Source organism: Psittacula echo, assembly GCF_963264785.1.
Source record: "Psittacula echo genome assembly, chromosome: 8".
Classification (NCBI taxonomy): Eukaryota; Metazoa; Chordata; class Aves; order Psittaciformes; family Psittacidae; genus Psittacula; species Psittacula echo.
Genome location: NC_137744.1, coordinates 843612 through 858868, shown reverse-complemented (window position 1 = coordinate 858868; position 15257 = coordinate 843612). Strand labels below are relative to the sequence as shown.

The 15257-nt window shown below is 57.4% G+C and overlaps 2 protein-coding genes across 9 annotated transcripts in view; both read left to right on the top strand.

The window, feature by feature from the left end:
* The window catches only part of LOC308224565 (H(+)/Cl(-) exchange transporter 5), a 54763-nt gene that overhangs the window by 5347 nt on the left and 34159 nt on the right, over positions 1-15257 (top strand). For 3 of the 8 annotated variants that reach the window (XM_080624637.1, XM_080624642.1, XM_080624640.1), the window contains 3 exons: positions 575-770; positions 1244-1299; positions 1752-1902. In XM_080624637.1, the coding sequence (XP_080480763.1) occupies positions 575-770; positions 1244-1299; positions 1752-1902 (403 nt within the window). Of the gene's footprint in view, positions 1-574; positions 771-1243; positions 1300-1751; positions 1903-6525; positions 6647-7589; positions 7664-7685; positions 8581-8667; positions 8812-9001; positions 9252-9740; positions 9822-15257 lie in introns of those variants that run through there. The other 5 variants (XM_080624646.1, XM_080624645.1, XM_080624641.1 and 2 more) reach the window with 5 other exon arrangements.
* Positions 2919-6001, top strand: ARHGAP36 (Rho GTPase activating protein 36). The gene is made up of 4 exons (XM_080624654.1): positions 2919-3196; positions 3738-3908; positions 4762-4859; positions 5852-6001. The coding sequence occupies exons 1-4, from the start codon at positions 3050-3052 to the stop codon at positions 5988-5990; spliced, it is 555 nt and encodes a 184-aa protein (XP_080480780.1). The 5' UTR covers positions 2919-3049; the 3' UTR covers positions 5991-6001.

The window sequence follows — 15257 nt, the reverse complement described above, 5'->3', positions numbered from 1 at the left end:
GTGATGGTGCTGGGCCAGAGGTGCTGAGCTCCACGGCCAGTGTGGGTTAGGGCCTGGTCTTAATGGCTGTGGTGCTGCATGCTGGTCTTGTCTGCCTTCGGGGACAGGGGGTGCCCAGCTCCCCCCAGAGGTGGGCTGTGAGGGGGGAGACACATTCAGTGGCTCTTAAGGAGCCAATGTCACCAGAAGGACACGGCCAGCCAGCCAAAACCTTCTCCAAAGGGAGATAGGGATAGGAGGAGACCCAAAGCCCCTCTCCAGGTTTCCTGCACTGGAGCTGCTCTGAGGTTTCCCCTTAAGGAGCCTTCTCTTCTCCAGGCTCAACCAGCCCAGCTCTCTCAGCCTGTCCCCATACAGGTTTCCTCTCTCATGTCTGCATGTGGTGTAGGGTCTGCTGCAGTAGCAAGGCTGTGTTCAGAACCACCTTGCACTAGGAGCAGTGCACATGAAGCAATGTTCTCTTGACACCCCAGAGAGGCTCTGCAGACCCCTGTGTCTGTTTGGAGGTGATGCCTCCCTTTCCCACAAACTTCCAAAGTTGCAGAGTGATGGAACCACCTCTGCTCCATCACAGGGCGCGATGTCCGTGGACTCCATCACTGACCTGAGTGACAACACCTCCAGGCTGCTGGAGGCTCTGCAGTTGTCACACCCGCATGAGCTGGGTCCATGGAGGAGCCTGGGCAAGAAGAAGATGTTGAGCCTCAACCCCATCACCTGGCAGGTCCCACGGATTGTGGACAGATGCTGCAAACACATTGAGATGCATGGTAAGTACTCAGGTCCCACAGTGGGTTGGTAAAACCCATCCTGCGTGGTGGGCTGGGGATTCCTGCCCTGGCCATTCCCCAGAATGGGAGGGGGAAGCTGATTCCTGGGGCAGGGAATGCTCCCAAAATCTGTGAAGAGTCCTTTGAGCTAGGTGTAGCCTCTGGGCTGAAAACGTGTATCAGTGACACATCTCCTGGTGTTAAGGCCTGGTGTGCTCTGGCCTTAACTCCCCCTGCAAATCTAGTAGCTCACAGTGACTAGAGATGAGGCCTCCTCCCTGACCCATGGACAACCCCAGAAAATCTTATGGCTCCAAACCCCTTCTTCTTACCCCCTCTGCTGGGAGTGGGATGGATGCAACCCCTCATGGACAGTGCAGGAGAACCACATCATGATGCTGAGGTGCTCCCAGGACTGCTCAGGGTAGCAAGGGGCAGTGGGGATGCAGAGCACTCACTTCTCTTTCTCCCAGGTCTCCACACTGTGGGCATTTTCCGAGTCGGGAGCTCCAAGAAAAGAGTTCAGCAGGTAAAGAGACATTTACTGCATCCTCCATGGCTGTGCAGCATCCAAGGGATGGATGCTTGTGTGAGTGGGGAATGAATCCCAGAATCCCAGAATGAGGGAGGCAGCTTGAAGCTCCTCCAGTTCCAACTTCAGTTCCACGGGCAGGGACACCTTCCACCAGAGCAGCTTGCTCCAAGCCCCTGTGTCCAACCTGGCCTTGAACACTGCCAGGGATGGGGCAGCCACAGCTTCTCTGGGCACCCTGTGCCAGCGCCTCAGCACCCTCACAGGGAAGAGCTTCTGCCTCAGAGCTCATCTCAGTCTCCCCTCTGGCAGGTTAAAGCCATTCCCCTTGGCCTGTCCCTGCAGGCCCTTGTCACTGCAGTAGCTCTGAACAGGGACAGATCCTGACAGCGTGGCTCACATAGAGGAAGAACTGACTTCGCTTTATTCTCATTTCTCCCATTTTTAAGCTGAGGGAGGAGTTTGACCGAGGACTGGACGTGTTCCTGGATGAGCATCAAAGTGTTCACGATGTGGCTGCTCTGCTCAAAGAGTTTCTTCGGGACATGCCAGATCCCCTGATTCCCAGAGAGCTCTACTCAGCCTTCCTCAGCACAGCCTGTGAGTACCCGCAGTGCAGAGCCTCTGCCTGGCCCACCCTCCACTGCTGCGTTTGTAAGGGGAAAAAAGGGAATTTTCTTCCTGAGCAATTCCCTGGCCCACTACCAGCTCCCAGCACAACTCAGTTTGTATTGCTGAAAGGTGTCTTGACAAATCCTTGCCCTCCAGATTCTGGGTGACTGGGTTTCTGGGCAGTCTCCACAGTTTCCAGAATTGTTCTTCCTTGGTCTCCTTCACCACCTCTTTGTTCTCCTTTTGCCATCCTTCTCTGCTCAGGTTTGATTCTCCAAATCCTTGAATCCCTGCTTCCACATCAGAAGTGAGCAGATACACACTGGTGGGCTTGTCACCAGGCTGTGCCATGTCAGGGGGCAAGACAGGGCACATGATGGTGGGAACATGAGTGTGCAGGGCGGTAGTGGAAGGTACAAAGCAATCTTCTGCCCTCAAGCTCAGGGTTCTGAGCACAGAGCTCACCTGCACTGTGAAGCAGGAGAGCCAACCGACCTTATCCTTGCTGAAATCACCCCAGAGCAAAGGCATGGAACTGCACATGTGTCTGCTGGTTGTGGGCACACAGTGTGGAGCTTCTTCAGGGTAAATATGACATGAGACTGGGACATGTCTCAGCATGGAGTATCCTTAGGGAGGTCAGGAAAATGGGGATGAAAAGCAGGACAGTACTGCATCCTGGCTGGAAGTGGCTGCAGTGCAAAGGAATGGCTTTCCTTTGGTGTGTTTTATTTGGAGTCCTAGACATGGAATTTGCATTATAGGACCTGAGCCTGATCTCTTGTTAGGGTTTTCTGGCCTGTAGAGGGTTTCTGTTCCATCTCCTTGCCCAATTTCTGTTTGGCTCCCACATCCTTCCTTACCCCCCTTTACCAAACCCGTTTGGGAGCTGTTGGATTAGTGATGTGCTGCTGGCTCGGGCATGCGCGGATGCTGCACTCTGTGCTTTGGGGTTGTTTGTTGATAACTGGGTTACACGCATCCCTCTGCTCTGGGACAGGCAGTGACTGCGGGGCTGTGCAATACCAACCGCAGCCCTTGCGGCGGGACCCAGCCCTGCCCGGGTGGGACGCAGGCCGCGGCACTCGCCTGTCCCCGCAGCGCGGTACTGACGGGCTCCGCTCTCTGCGCAGCCATGGCGGGCACGGCCCAGCTGGGGGCGCTGCAGCTGCTGCTGTTCCTGCTGCCGCCGGGCCACAGCGACACGCTGCTGCGGCTGCTGCGCTTCCTGGCCGAGGTGGCGCGGCACGCGCAGGGCTCCCGCCGCCCCGACGGACGCGAGGTGAGGCTGCGCGGGGGGCGCGGCGCGGGACGGGGGGGGGGCGGGCCCCGGGCAGGACCGGGTCGTTCGGGGCCGGGCTGGGGACGCGGCTGCTCTGGGCTCTGCCCCCGCGGGCCGCACGAGCGCCGTTCCTGCGAACTGATTCGGGTTTCCCGCTCCCTGGGGGTTTCAGATTGTGTGTGGAGATTGTTTCTCTGCCAATTCGAGCTCTAAGTCTGTGACTCAGAGGCGCTGGTTTTGTCCCATAGATGATAATAAGATGATATACGAATCTTGGGTATTGCCTTTTGGTGGGGGTTGTGGAAGTGAGGGAGATGAGAATGGAGACTCTGATGCAAGGAGGGGATGTGCGTGTGCTCCAGCACACAAAACCTTCATGCTGGCCCTGCCACTAGCTTAGGGAGGACCAAAATTGGACCCGTATTAACACCCTAGCCTCACCCAGCAGCTCATGTGCCTGACCAGGGGGGTGAGGCTATCCTGGGACATCTCCTGCTGGTGCACCTATAATGTGTGATTTCGTTTCATGGTTGCCTGCCAGATTCCTGGGAATAAAATGACAGTTTCAAACTTGGCCACAATCTTTGGTCCCAACATCCTGCAGAAAGAGAGGCTTGGAGAGAAAGATGCTGCTGCTGTGAACTATGAGGACAGTGCTGCCATCATACTGGTGCTCCAGAGACTGATTGAGCACCACCAGACCCTGTTCATGGTACGTGTGGCTTCCTCAGGGCAGCTTCTCTAGACCTGTCCTTCCCCTCTGAACAATTCTAATAGCAGCAGAAGGAAGGATAGATTCACTGCCCTGCTCCAGTTGGCTTGTGAAAATGGGATTCATTCCTCATGGCAGCTGTAAATATTCATTTGTGATGGGTTGTTACTGCATTGTAAAGGCAGAGCTGAGTCGTGCCATGAACAGATCACCTCCTCTCTGTCACTTTCCACCCCAGTGACATCTGACCAAGCTCATTTGGGGCAGGGAACAACTGGGAAACAGCAAGTGCAGCAGCAGCTCCTCTGAACTGATACCCTCCCCCCCCCCCCAAGTCCCAGTGAGGGGGGAAAATAAGAGGAAGAAATGGGAGAGCGAGGAAGAGGGAAGCTGTCCCCATGGGGTGCAGTGCAGGTGGGCACCAGGTGGTCCTGTAGCTGAAGTGGCTGCTGTCCTTGAGGACAGCCCCATGGGGGCTATGCAGCTCTCTGGAACCCCCAGCAGAGCTGCCTGGGTTAGCAGGAGCATACACTGAGCATTCCTCCTGGCCCTGGTTTTAGGAAAGGACCTGGGAAATTCCCAAGAAGTACCAGAAATGTCCACTCCCTGCAAGTCTATGGGAACGTGACACTCCAGCTCCCAGAAAAGCCTTGTAGCAACGATCAGGTCTGCAGGGAGCCAAAGGAGCAGGACTGGTGTGGGGAAAGCAGGGCCGAGGCCTGCTCAGGCCTGGGTGGTGTGTGGGAAGTCACCCCAGCACGGGGTGTCTGTGATCAGAATGGACCTGGCATCCCCTCGCTGCCCTCACTGCAGAGGAGGAGGTGCCACGAGCGTGTCTGTGTGTCCCGGCCAGGTGTCCCCGGAAATGCAGCAACACGTCCTCAGGAGGCTCTTTCAGACAGACCCCGACATCATCAAGTACCTGCTGCGCCGGAGGCCCTGTGCTGCGCTGTGAGTCCCTGCCCAGCTGCAGGGGCACAAGCCCTGCCTGTGCTGGCACCCATCACTGAGACAGAACCACAGAACCACAGCCTGGCTTGGGCTGGAGGGGCCTTAGATCTCCTCCAGCTCCAGCTGCTGCCACGGGCAGGGACCCCTTCCACTAGAGCAGGTTGCTTCAAGCCCCTGTGTCCAACCTGGCCTTGAACTCTGCCAGGGATGGGGCAGCTGCAGCTTCTCTGGGCACCCTGTGCCAGCGCCTCAGCACCTTCCCATCCCAGCTTTCCCGTCCCTTGGAGCTGCTGCTTCTCCTTTTTTCCTGCCCAGTCTGTCCTATGTTCCCTCCTTCACCCAAACCTACTCTGCACCAGCGCTCCCCCACTGCACACATCTTCGTGGGCCTCTGCTGCTCCAGTGTCTCAGGACCATGCACTGATGCTTGCTTCATTATCGGCTCCATCAACAGCCTTCTCCAGGTTTTCCTCACCCTTGGTGCTATCTGCACTTCTGTACACTTTCTGCCTGTCTTGTGAGCGTGGGTCTGTGTGTAACTGCCAGCTAGGTCTGTACCTCTGCTCTTTGGCTGTGAGATAGGAAAGTCCCAGAGAGGCTCAGTGTTTGAGCTCATGCCCTTCCCTGTGAGTAAAGAAGGTGAAGTAAAAGGGTCTCATGTCCCATGATCTGAGTCCATGATCATGGCATGTAACAGAGGTGTTTTGCTCCCGTATGGCGTGAAGCAGGGCAGCTTAGCAGTCTTGAGTCTCCTTGTAGAGCTGGTGACTCCTTCAGCTGACATGGGTTGTCCTGTACAAAGTGGTTTCCCAGAGCACAGACCTTAAGAGTTGTAAGGTTACCTTATGCTCCTGCTGCTTGTCTGTCCTCACATCCCTTTTGGGACTGTCCAAAGAGATGGCAAATCTTTGGGGTCACTGCTAGAGGCTGTGTGGGTGTGAAGCTGGCAATGGAAGCAGTCTGCAAATAGCGCGTCTCTTTTCACTTTTTAGGAGCAGAGAGAGTGAGGATTCAAGAGAGGAGCACGCTCCATCCCTGCTGCCAGGGTGGACTCGCACCCTGGAGAACAGCTCGGTCTCATCGGAGCTGTACAGCAACATCTCATTCCTAAACCTGGACTTTGGCATCTAGCAGTGCTGGGCCAGCCCCTCTGCACTGCGGACAGGACAGGGCAGCTGGGCAATCCTTCCGCACGAGCCACGTCCTCTGTGTGTGACAGGAGCATGAATGCCTGCGGGAGCCCCTTTGCCACCAGCGGACAATCCAATGGCGTGCAGGCTGGAGAGCAGCAGGCTGGTGTCTGACAGACTGGGGGATGCGACCTGGAGGTCCAAAACTGATCCCATCTCGTGTAGTTCCAGGCACTGGTCAGGCTGGTGGCTTACAGAGATGGGGGAGCAATAGCCTGGGGCTGAGCTCCCTGTGCAAACAGGGAGGATACTGGCCTGACACTGAGTGGATGGGAAACGTTAGCAGGGCAGTGAGGATGGAGAATGCAGCTGGGGGTTTGGGATATCACCATGTGCTGTTGTGTGGAGAGAAAGCTCTCCTGGAGCTGGAAGCATGCCCATGGAGCTACAGGAACAGCACCCCTGGTGCAAAGACACCCCAGCCTGCTCTGTTCAGAATGAATCACAGCTTTCTTCTTTGTTTAACCCCTGTTTAAAATTGCTAATGTTACAGATAATGAAACACTGTATCAACCCCAAAATGCATGGCTGGTGTAGCAGGAGAGCACAGTATACTCTGAGGACTATAAACTTCAATTTTGCTTGAATTCATATTCGGTAGGTTAGACCTTCTGATGTATTTTACACATTATGGTGTCATTTCATGATCTTTGGCTGAGAAATGGCTGGTTTGGTTTGTTCCTGCTTCTCAGGCATTGGAATTCATGGCTGGTTACGTGCAAATGTACATTTGTAGCTGATCTGGCAGAATCACAAAGTCATGGAATGGTTTGGGTTAGAAAGTGTCATGTTCACAGTTGAGATCTTGCCTCCAAAGAAATGCAGTTGAAGAGAGGGCAGGCAGGTGGGATGATGATGAGGGTTGTGGTGGGAGGAGGATCAGTGCCTGGAGAAGCCTCGTGGTTTTGGCCACATTTGTAACATCAAGAAGGTTGGTGGTGGATGCAAGAGAATTCCTGTGCCACTCTCCTGAGAGGAGGAGGATGAGTCCCACCACAGCCTCAGCAGCATCTGCTGATGGGTGGTGCCTCTCTTGGGGTTCAGCAGGAGCACTGCTCAGGGATGAGTTGTTTGAAAAGGTCCCTTCCCTGTGGATGAGTACAGTTGGGCAGGTGGAGAAGCAGTTCCTGGAGAACAGCAGAGGAGCATGTGCTGAAAGATAACTGCTGAGAGCCTCGCCAGCAGTGATAAGCTCTGGAGCTGAGTGGTGCTGTTGAGTCTGCAGGAGCGGATAAACTCAGGGCACCATGAGCCTGCTGAAGGTTTTGAGGTCACGAGCACACTTGAGCACCAGCTGTGTAACAGCACCATGTCCACACTGCTCTGTGCAGACATACTACAGGATTACACCACCTGCAAGAGCTGCACCTCTGGAGACCATCCACATTCCTCCCAGGCAGCCTCTGGCGTGTCACGGTGACTGCTCCTCGGCCCACTGCCAGCGGTGGTTGTGCTGTTCCCATGTGGTGCACTGACACTTATCTCCTGGCAGTCCTGACAGCCTGAGGCCATTACCAGTCATGTGCTGAGGAGGATGAGGTGTTCCCTCAGTGGTGGATCTCTCTGAGCTGTTACCAAGGTCCACCAAGAATTTGGAAGCCAAGAAAAAAGCAGGTGATGTGGGCAGCCTTCCCTGCGTGGGATGGAGAAAATCAGGCTCAGGGTGCACCTTATCCCCATGTTCCAGTATTTAGAGGGTGGCAGAGACTCCCTTTTTCATGGAATCGCATGGAGAAGATTGAGGGGTGATGAGCAAAAGAGGGCTTGTGGGGAAGCACGCGGTCATTCTTCATTTACTACAGGGAATACAACAATCCCTGTGGGGTCTTTGTACACATCACAAGGCTCAGAAGCTGCTCTGGCTACCAATGGGGATATTGCTGCGAACTCCACTTGAGGGCAGCCCAGCATTGAGAAGTGAGGGCAGAACCCAGGAATGGCTTCCTGAGAAGGACACAGGCTTTTTTCTCCCTCAGAAGCACCCTGGGCTGTCATTGCTGGGTGTGCATCAGTATTTCATACAATCCCAGCCTGGTTTGGGTTGAAGGGACCTTAAAGATCACCCAGTCCCAGCCCCGTGCCACGGGCAGGGACGCCTTCCACTAGAGCATCTTGCTCCAAGCCCTGTCCTACCTGGCCTTGAACACGTGGTGTGTTCTGTGGAGCTTGGTTAAAGGAGAGCAAAGACAAGTGGGAAACATCCTACAGGACTTCACATCCTGGTGGCTGGTGATGCAGGGAAGGAAAAGGGCATCTGGCAGGAATCGTAAAGGTCTCAAGAACATTTCCAGCTGAGGGAGAAGCCAGCCCGGCCCAGGATCCCACCATGCAGGGGACCAGCAGCACCAAGGAGGGAGCTGGGGTGGGATGGAGGCAAGGAATGGATGGAGGCAGGGCTGGGATGGAGGGATGCTGCCGGCAGCTGCCCGCCTCGGGAGGACCCCCGTGGCTGGGTTTAGGCTGCCCAGCTCCTCAGGACCAAGGTCCTCAGGCCCCGTGTGACACCCGGGACCCTCGGAGGTGGGGACGAGGTGAGTTTTGCGGGGGGGGGGGGTAGGATGTCATCCCTGGTCCTGCCGTGGGAGGACAGGGGAGACGCCGCACCCGGACCCACGGCGGGAGGGGATAGGCGGGAGCGCTTCGGTGCGGAGGGGAGGGGGCTCCGGGACGCTCCGCCCAGCGCCCGGGGCGGCCCCGGGGCTAAAACAGCCGCGACCGGCGGAACCCTCGCTGCCGCCGCCCGGACCGAAGCGCACCCGACAGTGAGTGCTGCGCCCTCGTCCCGTTCCTCCCCCTCGCCACATCCCTCCGCTCCCGGAGGGCTCTGCACCGGGACCCTCCCGCCGGGACACTCCCGGGGGCGGATGGAGCGCGGGGCTACGGCTGCGGCTTCTGGCCGTGTCCTGTTCCCCGCCATGTGCTACCGGGGCCCCCACCGGGTCTTTCCCGCAGACCCGCAGGATCCCGCCGGTGCCGGGGCAGCCGAGCTCAGCATCCCAGGGGCGCCGTGTGCTGATGCTGCCTCAGACAGATTTCTCGTCCCCAGCTATGGCCGACGAGCTCTGTGACCTGCTGCGGGAGTTTGATGAGGTGATGGAGGACTTCGATAGGGGCCCCACGCGTCAGTATGAGCAGCATCTGGAGGAACTGAAGAGGAAAGCAGGGACCAGGGTGTACGACAGCGGCATCGATGAGCTGGAGAGTGAGTCAGGGCTGGGCAATGAGGAGTCCTGGTGGGGATGGCGTCCCTCGGGATGGAGCAGCTTTAGGAGCTCTGGGGCAAACCTCCATGGCAAACTACTGAGCTTCTTGCTGGTCCTGCCTCTGAGTTGCTCACCCGGCCCATCGTGGGCATGGGTTGCTGACCCAGGGGCTGCCAACATCTGCTGCATTGGCTGCTGCAGGATGGCACAAGGGTTGAGATAACTCGGAGCTCAGAGGGAGCTGCTTCATTATAATAACCCTGAGGAGTCCCTGTGGTTGTGCTCAGGCAACCTCTGGTGCTGTTGGACCTGGCAGAGCAGCTCAGTTCCCTTTTCCCAAGTATTCCTCATAGCAGGGGAAAAGCAAATGGGCCAAGAGTGAGGGTGGACCAGGGTCCTGTGCCATGTGCATGATCAGTCCCTGCCCCGGCAGTTTTATTATAAGGTGCCTGTGGCTATGGCTGGTGACTGATGCTTCACAACTGCAGGTACCAGCACGTCCCCAGGAAGCAGCCTCAACTCCAGCGAGGAGGACCTTAACACCCCGGCCAGTGCTTACCCCTCCAAAGGTGAGGCTGAGCAAGCTGTCCGAAGGGCTGTTTGCTGGGGGTTCCACCTTACATTTGTCTCAGCTCCACAGCCATGGGCTGGCCCCAGGAGGGGTGCTGGTGGAGCCCTACTGGATATGCTTTGGGGCAGGAAATGCTATGTCTGCAGGCAGAGTTAGTCCTGGGGTTTTCCTGCCCATGCTGCCTTTAATAGCATTCTCAGCTCTGATGTGTGTGTGCACACAGGAGCATCCTGTCGCAGAATGGGTGATGCTGGAGCTACCCGGGGGTGTGTGGCTGGGATTAGTACTGAACTGTGCAGTTCAGGTCCCTGTTGCGGATGCAGCTCTCAAATCCCCTCCCACTGCTCTCAGGCAGCTCTTGGCTGGCACAGGCACAGCAGGCAGCAGCAGCAGTTGTGGTTAGAAGCAAGGGGTAGGGATCTTTCCTCTCTCATGTTGGGGAATGGGAAAGACCTGACTGTTTCTCTCCACCAGCGAAGCTTGGTGACACGCAGGAGCTGGAGGAGTTCATTGCAGACCTGGATAAAGTGCTGGAAGGTACAAACACAGCTCTGGTCCTGCTGTTCCCTCATCCAGCACGGCTGGACACTGGGATGGGGCTTCTTCATCACCTCCAGCTTGGCATAGCCTGGCCCAGCACTGCTGCCAGCGGGGCTCCAGCTGCAGGGTTAGAGCCTGGGTCTGGCTGCAGGTGGGATCCTTCTGTCCTTTCTTTTGTCTGGGGCTCACCTATATGTCCCCCTGTTCCTCTCCAAGCACTTTCAGCTGGGGCAGGAATTCCACTGCAGAAAGGTGCCAAACAGCACAATCTGCAGAGCTGTTGGCACCTTCAGAAGGTATGCAGACCTTGTGGCTCTGCCCTGCCTGCAGCATCTCTGTGACTGCTGCATGGAGGGTTCTCTTTGCTATGGGGGACAGTGAGCAGATGGAAAAGTATGTTTTCTCCTTGTGGCATTCCCCAGCCTGCAAAAAGTCAGCTCTGTGGAAATATCCCATCTGGAGGGAGGAAAGGGAGGATTTGGACTCGATAAGTACCACTTGACATGTGCCTGTGGAAGCGAAACTTGGGCATGTGCAGAGAGCAGGAACTGCTCCTGAGGGTGTCTGTGGTGGCAGAGGGGGAATCCCAGCCCATGGCCAGGCGCTGGGGCAGGTGGTGATGCTGCGCTGGCGTCTCCAGCAGCTCTACCCAGGCAGCTCTGCCCTGCCATGGGGATCTGGTCCCTGGTAGCTTCCTCACTGGGGAAGCTGAGGCAGAAGCCGTGCTCCCTCCTCAGAGGGGTCCCCGGGTGACAGCCCAAGCAGGGAACTGGATTTAAAGCAAATGAAGCATTTCCCTCTAGACAGGCCCCACGAGTCGCAGTTCCCAGAATCTGTTCCCTTCCCCAGTCCCCAAGATAAGGTGGTGGCGGGTGGGAGGTGTTGCTGCTGCTGGCACTGAGCCCTCCTGGGAGAACAGGAGCCCCCCAGCAGGTCTCTGCTCTAATCCTGCTGCTGGTGCTGCCGGGAGGGGGTGCAGAGCACCAGCAGCCTCCTGCCCTCAGCAGTCATCTCACCAATGTTCTTCTTCCCCCTTCACTGTCCTGCAGAGATGTGAGATGTGGTTTTGGTGGTGACTTTGGAGATGAGAACCTGCAGCAGACGAGCTCCGTGTATTCCTGATACACCCTCTGCTTCTGCGCCCCCACTGCTCCGCCGCCTGCAGGGTGACACCCTGTGCCAGCCACCACAGACTGCCCCAGCTATGGGGACCCTGCTCTGCTCCCACAGGACTCTGCCAGTGCCCAGACGAGGAGAGCTCTTGGTGGAGGATCACAGAGGATCCCTGACTGTGTGTTGGGAGGGACCTTAAAGCTCACCCAGCTCCAACCCCCTGCCACGGGCAGGGACACCTCCCACTAGAGCAGCTTGCTCCAAGCCCGTGTCCAACCTGGCCTTGAACACTGCCAGGGATGGGGCAGCCACAGCTTCTCTGGGCACCCTGTGCCAGCACCTCAGCACCCTCACAGGGAAGAGCTTCTGCCTCAGAGCTCATCTCAGTCTCCCCTCTGGCAGGTTCAAGCCATTCCCCTTGGCCTGTCCCTACAGGCCCAAAGCCCCTCTCCAGGTTTCCTGTAGCCCCTTTAGGCACTGGAGCTGCTCTAAGGTCTCCCCTTCAGGAGCCTTCTCTTCTCCAGGCCGACCCAGCCCAGCTCTCTCAGCCTGGCTCCAGAGCAGAGCTGCTCCAGCCTTCGCAGCACCTCTGTGGCCTCCTCTGGACCTGCTCAGCGGCTCCACATCCCCCTCTTACTGTTCCCCCAAAGCTGGATGCAGCACTGCAGGCTTTGCCCATCTCTTGCTACTTGGGGGGTCAGTGGGGTCTGTGTCACTGTTGAAGCCAGAGGAGAACCCTGGCTGGTTTTGAGGAATATGAGCATGCAATGCATCAGCAAGAATTTGGTATCCCCTCCTGGGTCAGGGAAGCCTGTTCCCATGGCAGATGTGTCACAGGCAGGGACAACCACTGCTGGCCGTTTTCTTTGCACGAGTAGCCTCAAGCCTAGCCCCTGCCCGTGCCCTGGCTGCTGCTGTAAATAGTGTAAAAAGGCTGTGGCTGTACAGGGTATGTGTTTGTATGAAGGGTTTGGAAGTGTTTGCTTGTCTGTCTGTGTGTCCAGTCTTTTCCTGTGGGTAAACCGGAGCCTGTGCTTCCCTGGAGCAGCTCCATGAGCTCTCAAAGAGCTTGGCTACTCCAGTGGGGATGGATCCAGCCAGCTCAGACCCTGATGGGCAGCAGGAGAGGAGAGGAGTCTTGTACTGGAGGCTCATCAGGAGCTGTAAGGTTGACAGCCTTGGCAGCCCCTCAGGTGTCCCATCACATGCCTTTGGCTCCTGGACTATATGGAGGTGCAAGAGGAGGACAGAGTCCATCCCTTTTACGTCCGTGTGCTAGGGCAGATGAGACACTGCCTGCTCCTCTTGCTCTGCTGGCCCTGGGAGACCTGTGCTTGTGGTGCTGCGGGACCTGCTCTGCTCCTGTTGATGCTCAAAAGCCACCTACTTTACCCTAAAGATGCATTACAGGGAGTATTTCTTGGTTCATCTACAGAAACAAGAGGCAAACAGGGCTTCCTCATGCAGAGCCGGGTTGTGGGTTTGTTCCCAGAGTGCTGGGAAAGGCTGTGGTGAGTGATGCTGCTCCAAGTGTCCCAGTTCCTGATGGATGTGCCCTGGTGATGCTTCCCCTGGTTACTGCCCCTCGCAGCAGCCCCAGGAGCAAGTCCCCAGGGGATGGGGGTTTGCAGCCCCCTTGCCTGGCTGGGTCCTGGGTGCCCCTGCAGGTGAGTGGCTCTGCGGCAGGTAGGAGGTGCTGAGAATGCCCAGGCATGAGATGGATCCAGCGGGAGCTGAGGGGGGGTAGTTCTGAGGGATGCTCTGTCCATCCCTGGGTTGCCCCCTCCAAAAGCTTCCTTGTGAGCACCGAGAGGACTGGGAGGAGCTCAGAGAGGAGGAACGTGGGGGCTCTGCTCATCCCTTCCTTCCCTGTGATGTCTGTGGAGCGGGGCCACTTATCACTCTGTTGCAATCCTCTGAGCAGGAAATGAGATGGGTTTAGTGTCTTCCCTCACCCCTTGGCTCCTGGCGTGCTGATCAGGAGGATATTGGTCACGACATCTGCCAGCCTGGGGCCTAGTGCTGCATCAGGGATCTGCTGAGCACGCACTGATCCTGCACAGTCAGGAGGTGGGAGCGAGGGCAGGAGCCAGGTGCAGGGCAGGTCACGCTTGGGGACACTTTCCACTGTCTCTCTTCCCACGCTGCATAATCTGATCTGCCGCCCAGATGGAAACCCAGGTCCTGTTGAGCAGCCAGAAGATGGGGGTGAGAGCAGGACGATGGGACTAGGGGAGGTGGGGATACTCCAAGATCTGCCCATGATGCTCAGATGTGCCATGGGGGCTGGCACACCCCACCCCAGGGAGACTCAGCCCACACCATGGGGGTGAGGGCAGCAGGAGCCGCAGGGACAGTCCCTGCCATGTACATGGATGGTGGCAGCCACCCTGATGTCGCTGGGACGTATTTCCCCTCTGAGTCACTGGCACAGGCGTTTTGCCCTTGCGCTCTGCTCTGACGCGTGTTTTATTCTGCCATGGTCCTATTCTGTCTCAGGGCATCACAAAAGCCTCACCAGCACTGCGGGGAGGGGGTTTTTAACAGGCCAGCCCCCGCCCACCCCTCAGTGCTGCCTCCACTGAGTCATGGTGATGCTCAGTGCTGGGCTGGGGAACCACACGTTGTCTCTTTCCGTAGCCCTAGTGCAGGAACGTGGCTGAGAGCTGCAGTATCAACACGACAGAGCCCCAGACCTGCTGTGGCTGATACACTCCTGCAGCAGAACAGCACCCGGTGCCGCTCAGAGGGGTTGTTTGTTGTGAGGGTTGCCAGGAGAAGGGTTTGGGCTTCACCTGGGTTTCCTCACCGTGGGCAGGCTGGGTGGGTGCTGCTGAGCTGACTGTGTTTTGCAGGATCCTTTCCAGCGCTCGTGGTACCTCCTGCACCCCGTGGTAGAGCTGCCAGCAGCTCTTTGGGTCAGTGCTGGGAGCATGGTTGGGCTGGCACCGGGCACCCCATAGTGCTGGTGCTACGTGTGGGTGACATGGGATCTGACACCAGCACTGTCTGGCACCAACAGCAGCAGCAATGGTGGTGCTCAGCCTAGCCCCACTGGGATGGACTTGTGCTCATGGCTGCACAGAGCACTTCGGGCACTCAGATGGGGGCTGCAGCATTCACCAGCCCGGTGGTACAGTTATCCAAGGGCTGTTGTGCAGCCCAGGAGGACCACTGCATCCCAACCACAGTAATGGGGTGACTGGAACCCTGCGAGCAGGGAGAGCTGAGGCTGCTGGAGGTGCTCAGTGGTGAGGGGTTGAGTGGCCCCTGCAGGCACGTGCAGTGGAGGGGCTGCAAAACTAATCACGACAAGCAAGCACGTCTGCAGCACGTCAGTTCCTTCCCTGAGCCCCTCTTCCAGCAGCAGCTTGGAGGAGGCTGGACCAGGGCCAAGGAGCAGCAGGGTCAGAATGGACTTTGTGTGGAGCTCTACAAAGAGTCTTGAGGGTGATTTGGACCTGCCAGGGTGGGAACCCACCCTCTGGAGGTACTGGGATCTGGAGGACCTGGGAATGGTCAGTCTCTGAGCTGTGCTCCGGGGGAATACTGGAGCATCAGGTGCAAGTTGCTGGTCCGGGCTGGCTGGGGAGCAGGCTGGGATGCAGCCTCAATACTACCATGGTCAGTGGAGAAGGAACAAAGCCCTTGCTGGGCTGGAGCAAGGACACAGTGCCTGCACAGGGCCACCAGCAGAGCTGCCACCACCCCAAGCCATGCGTTCACCACGCTGCGGTCTGCAGCCTGCCGGGACCTCTGCTCCCAAGCAGCAGAGCAGCGC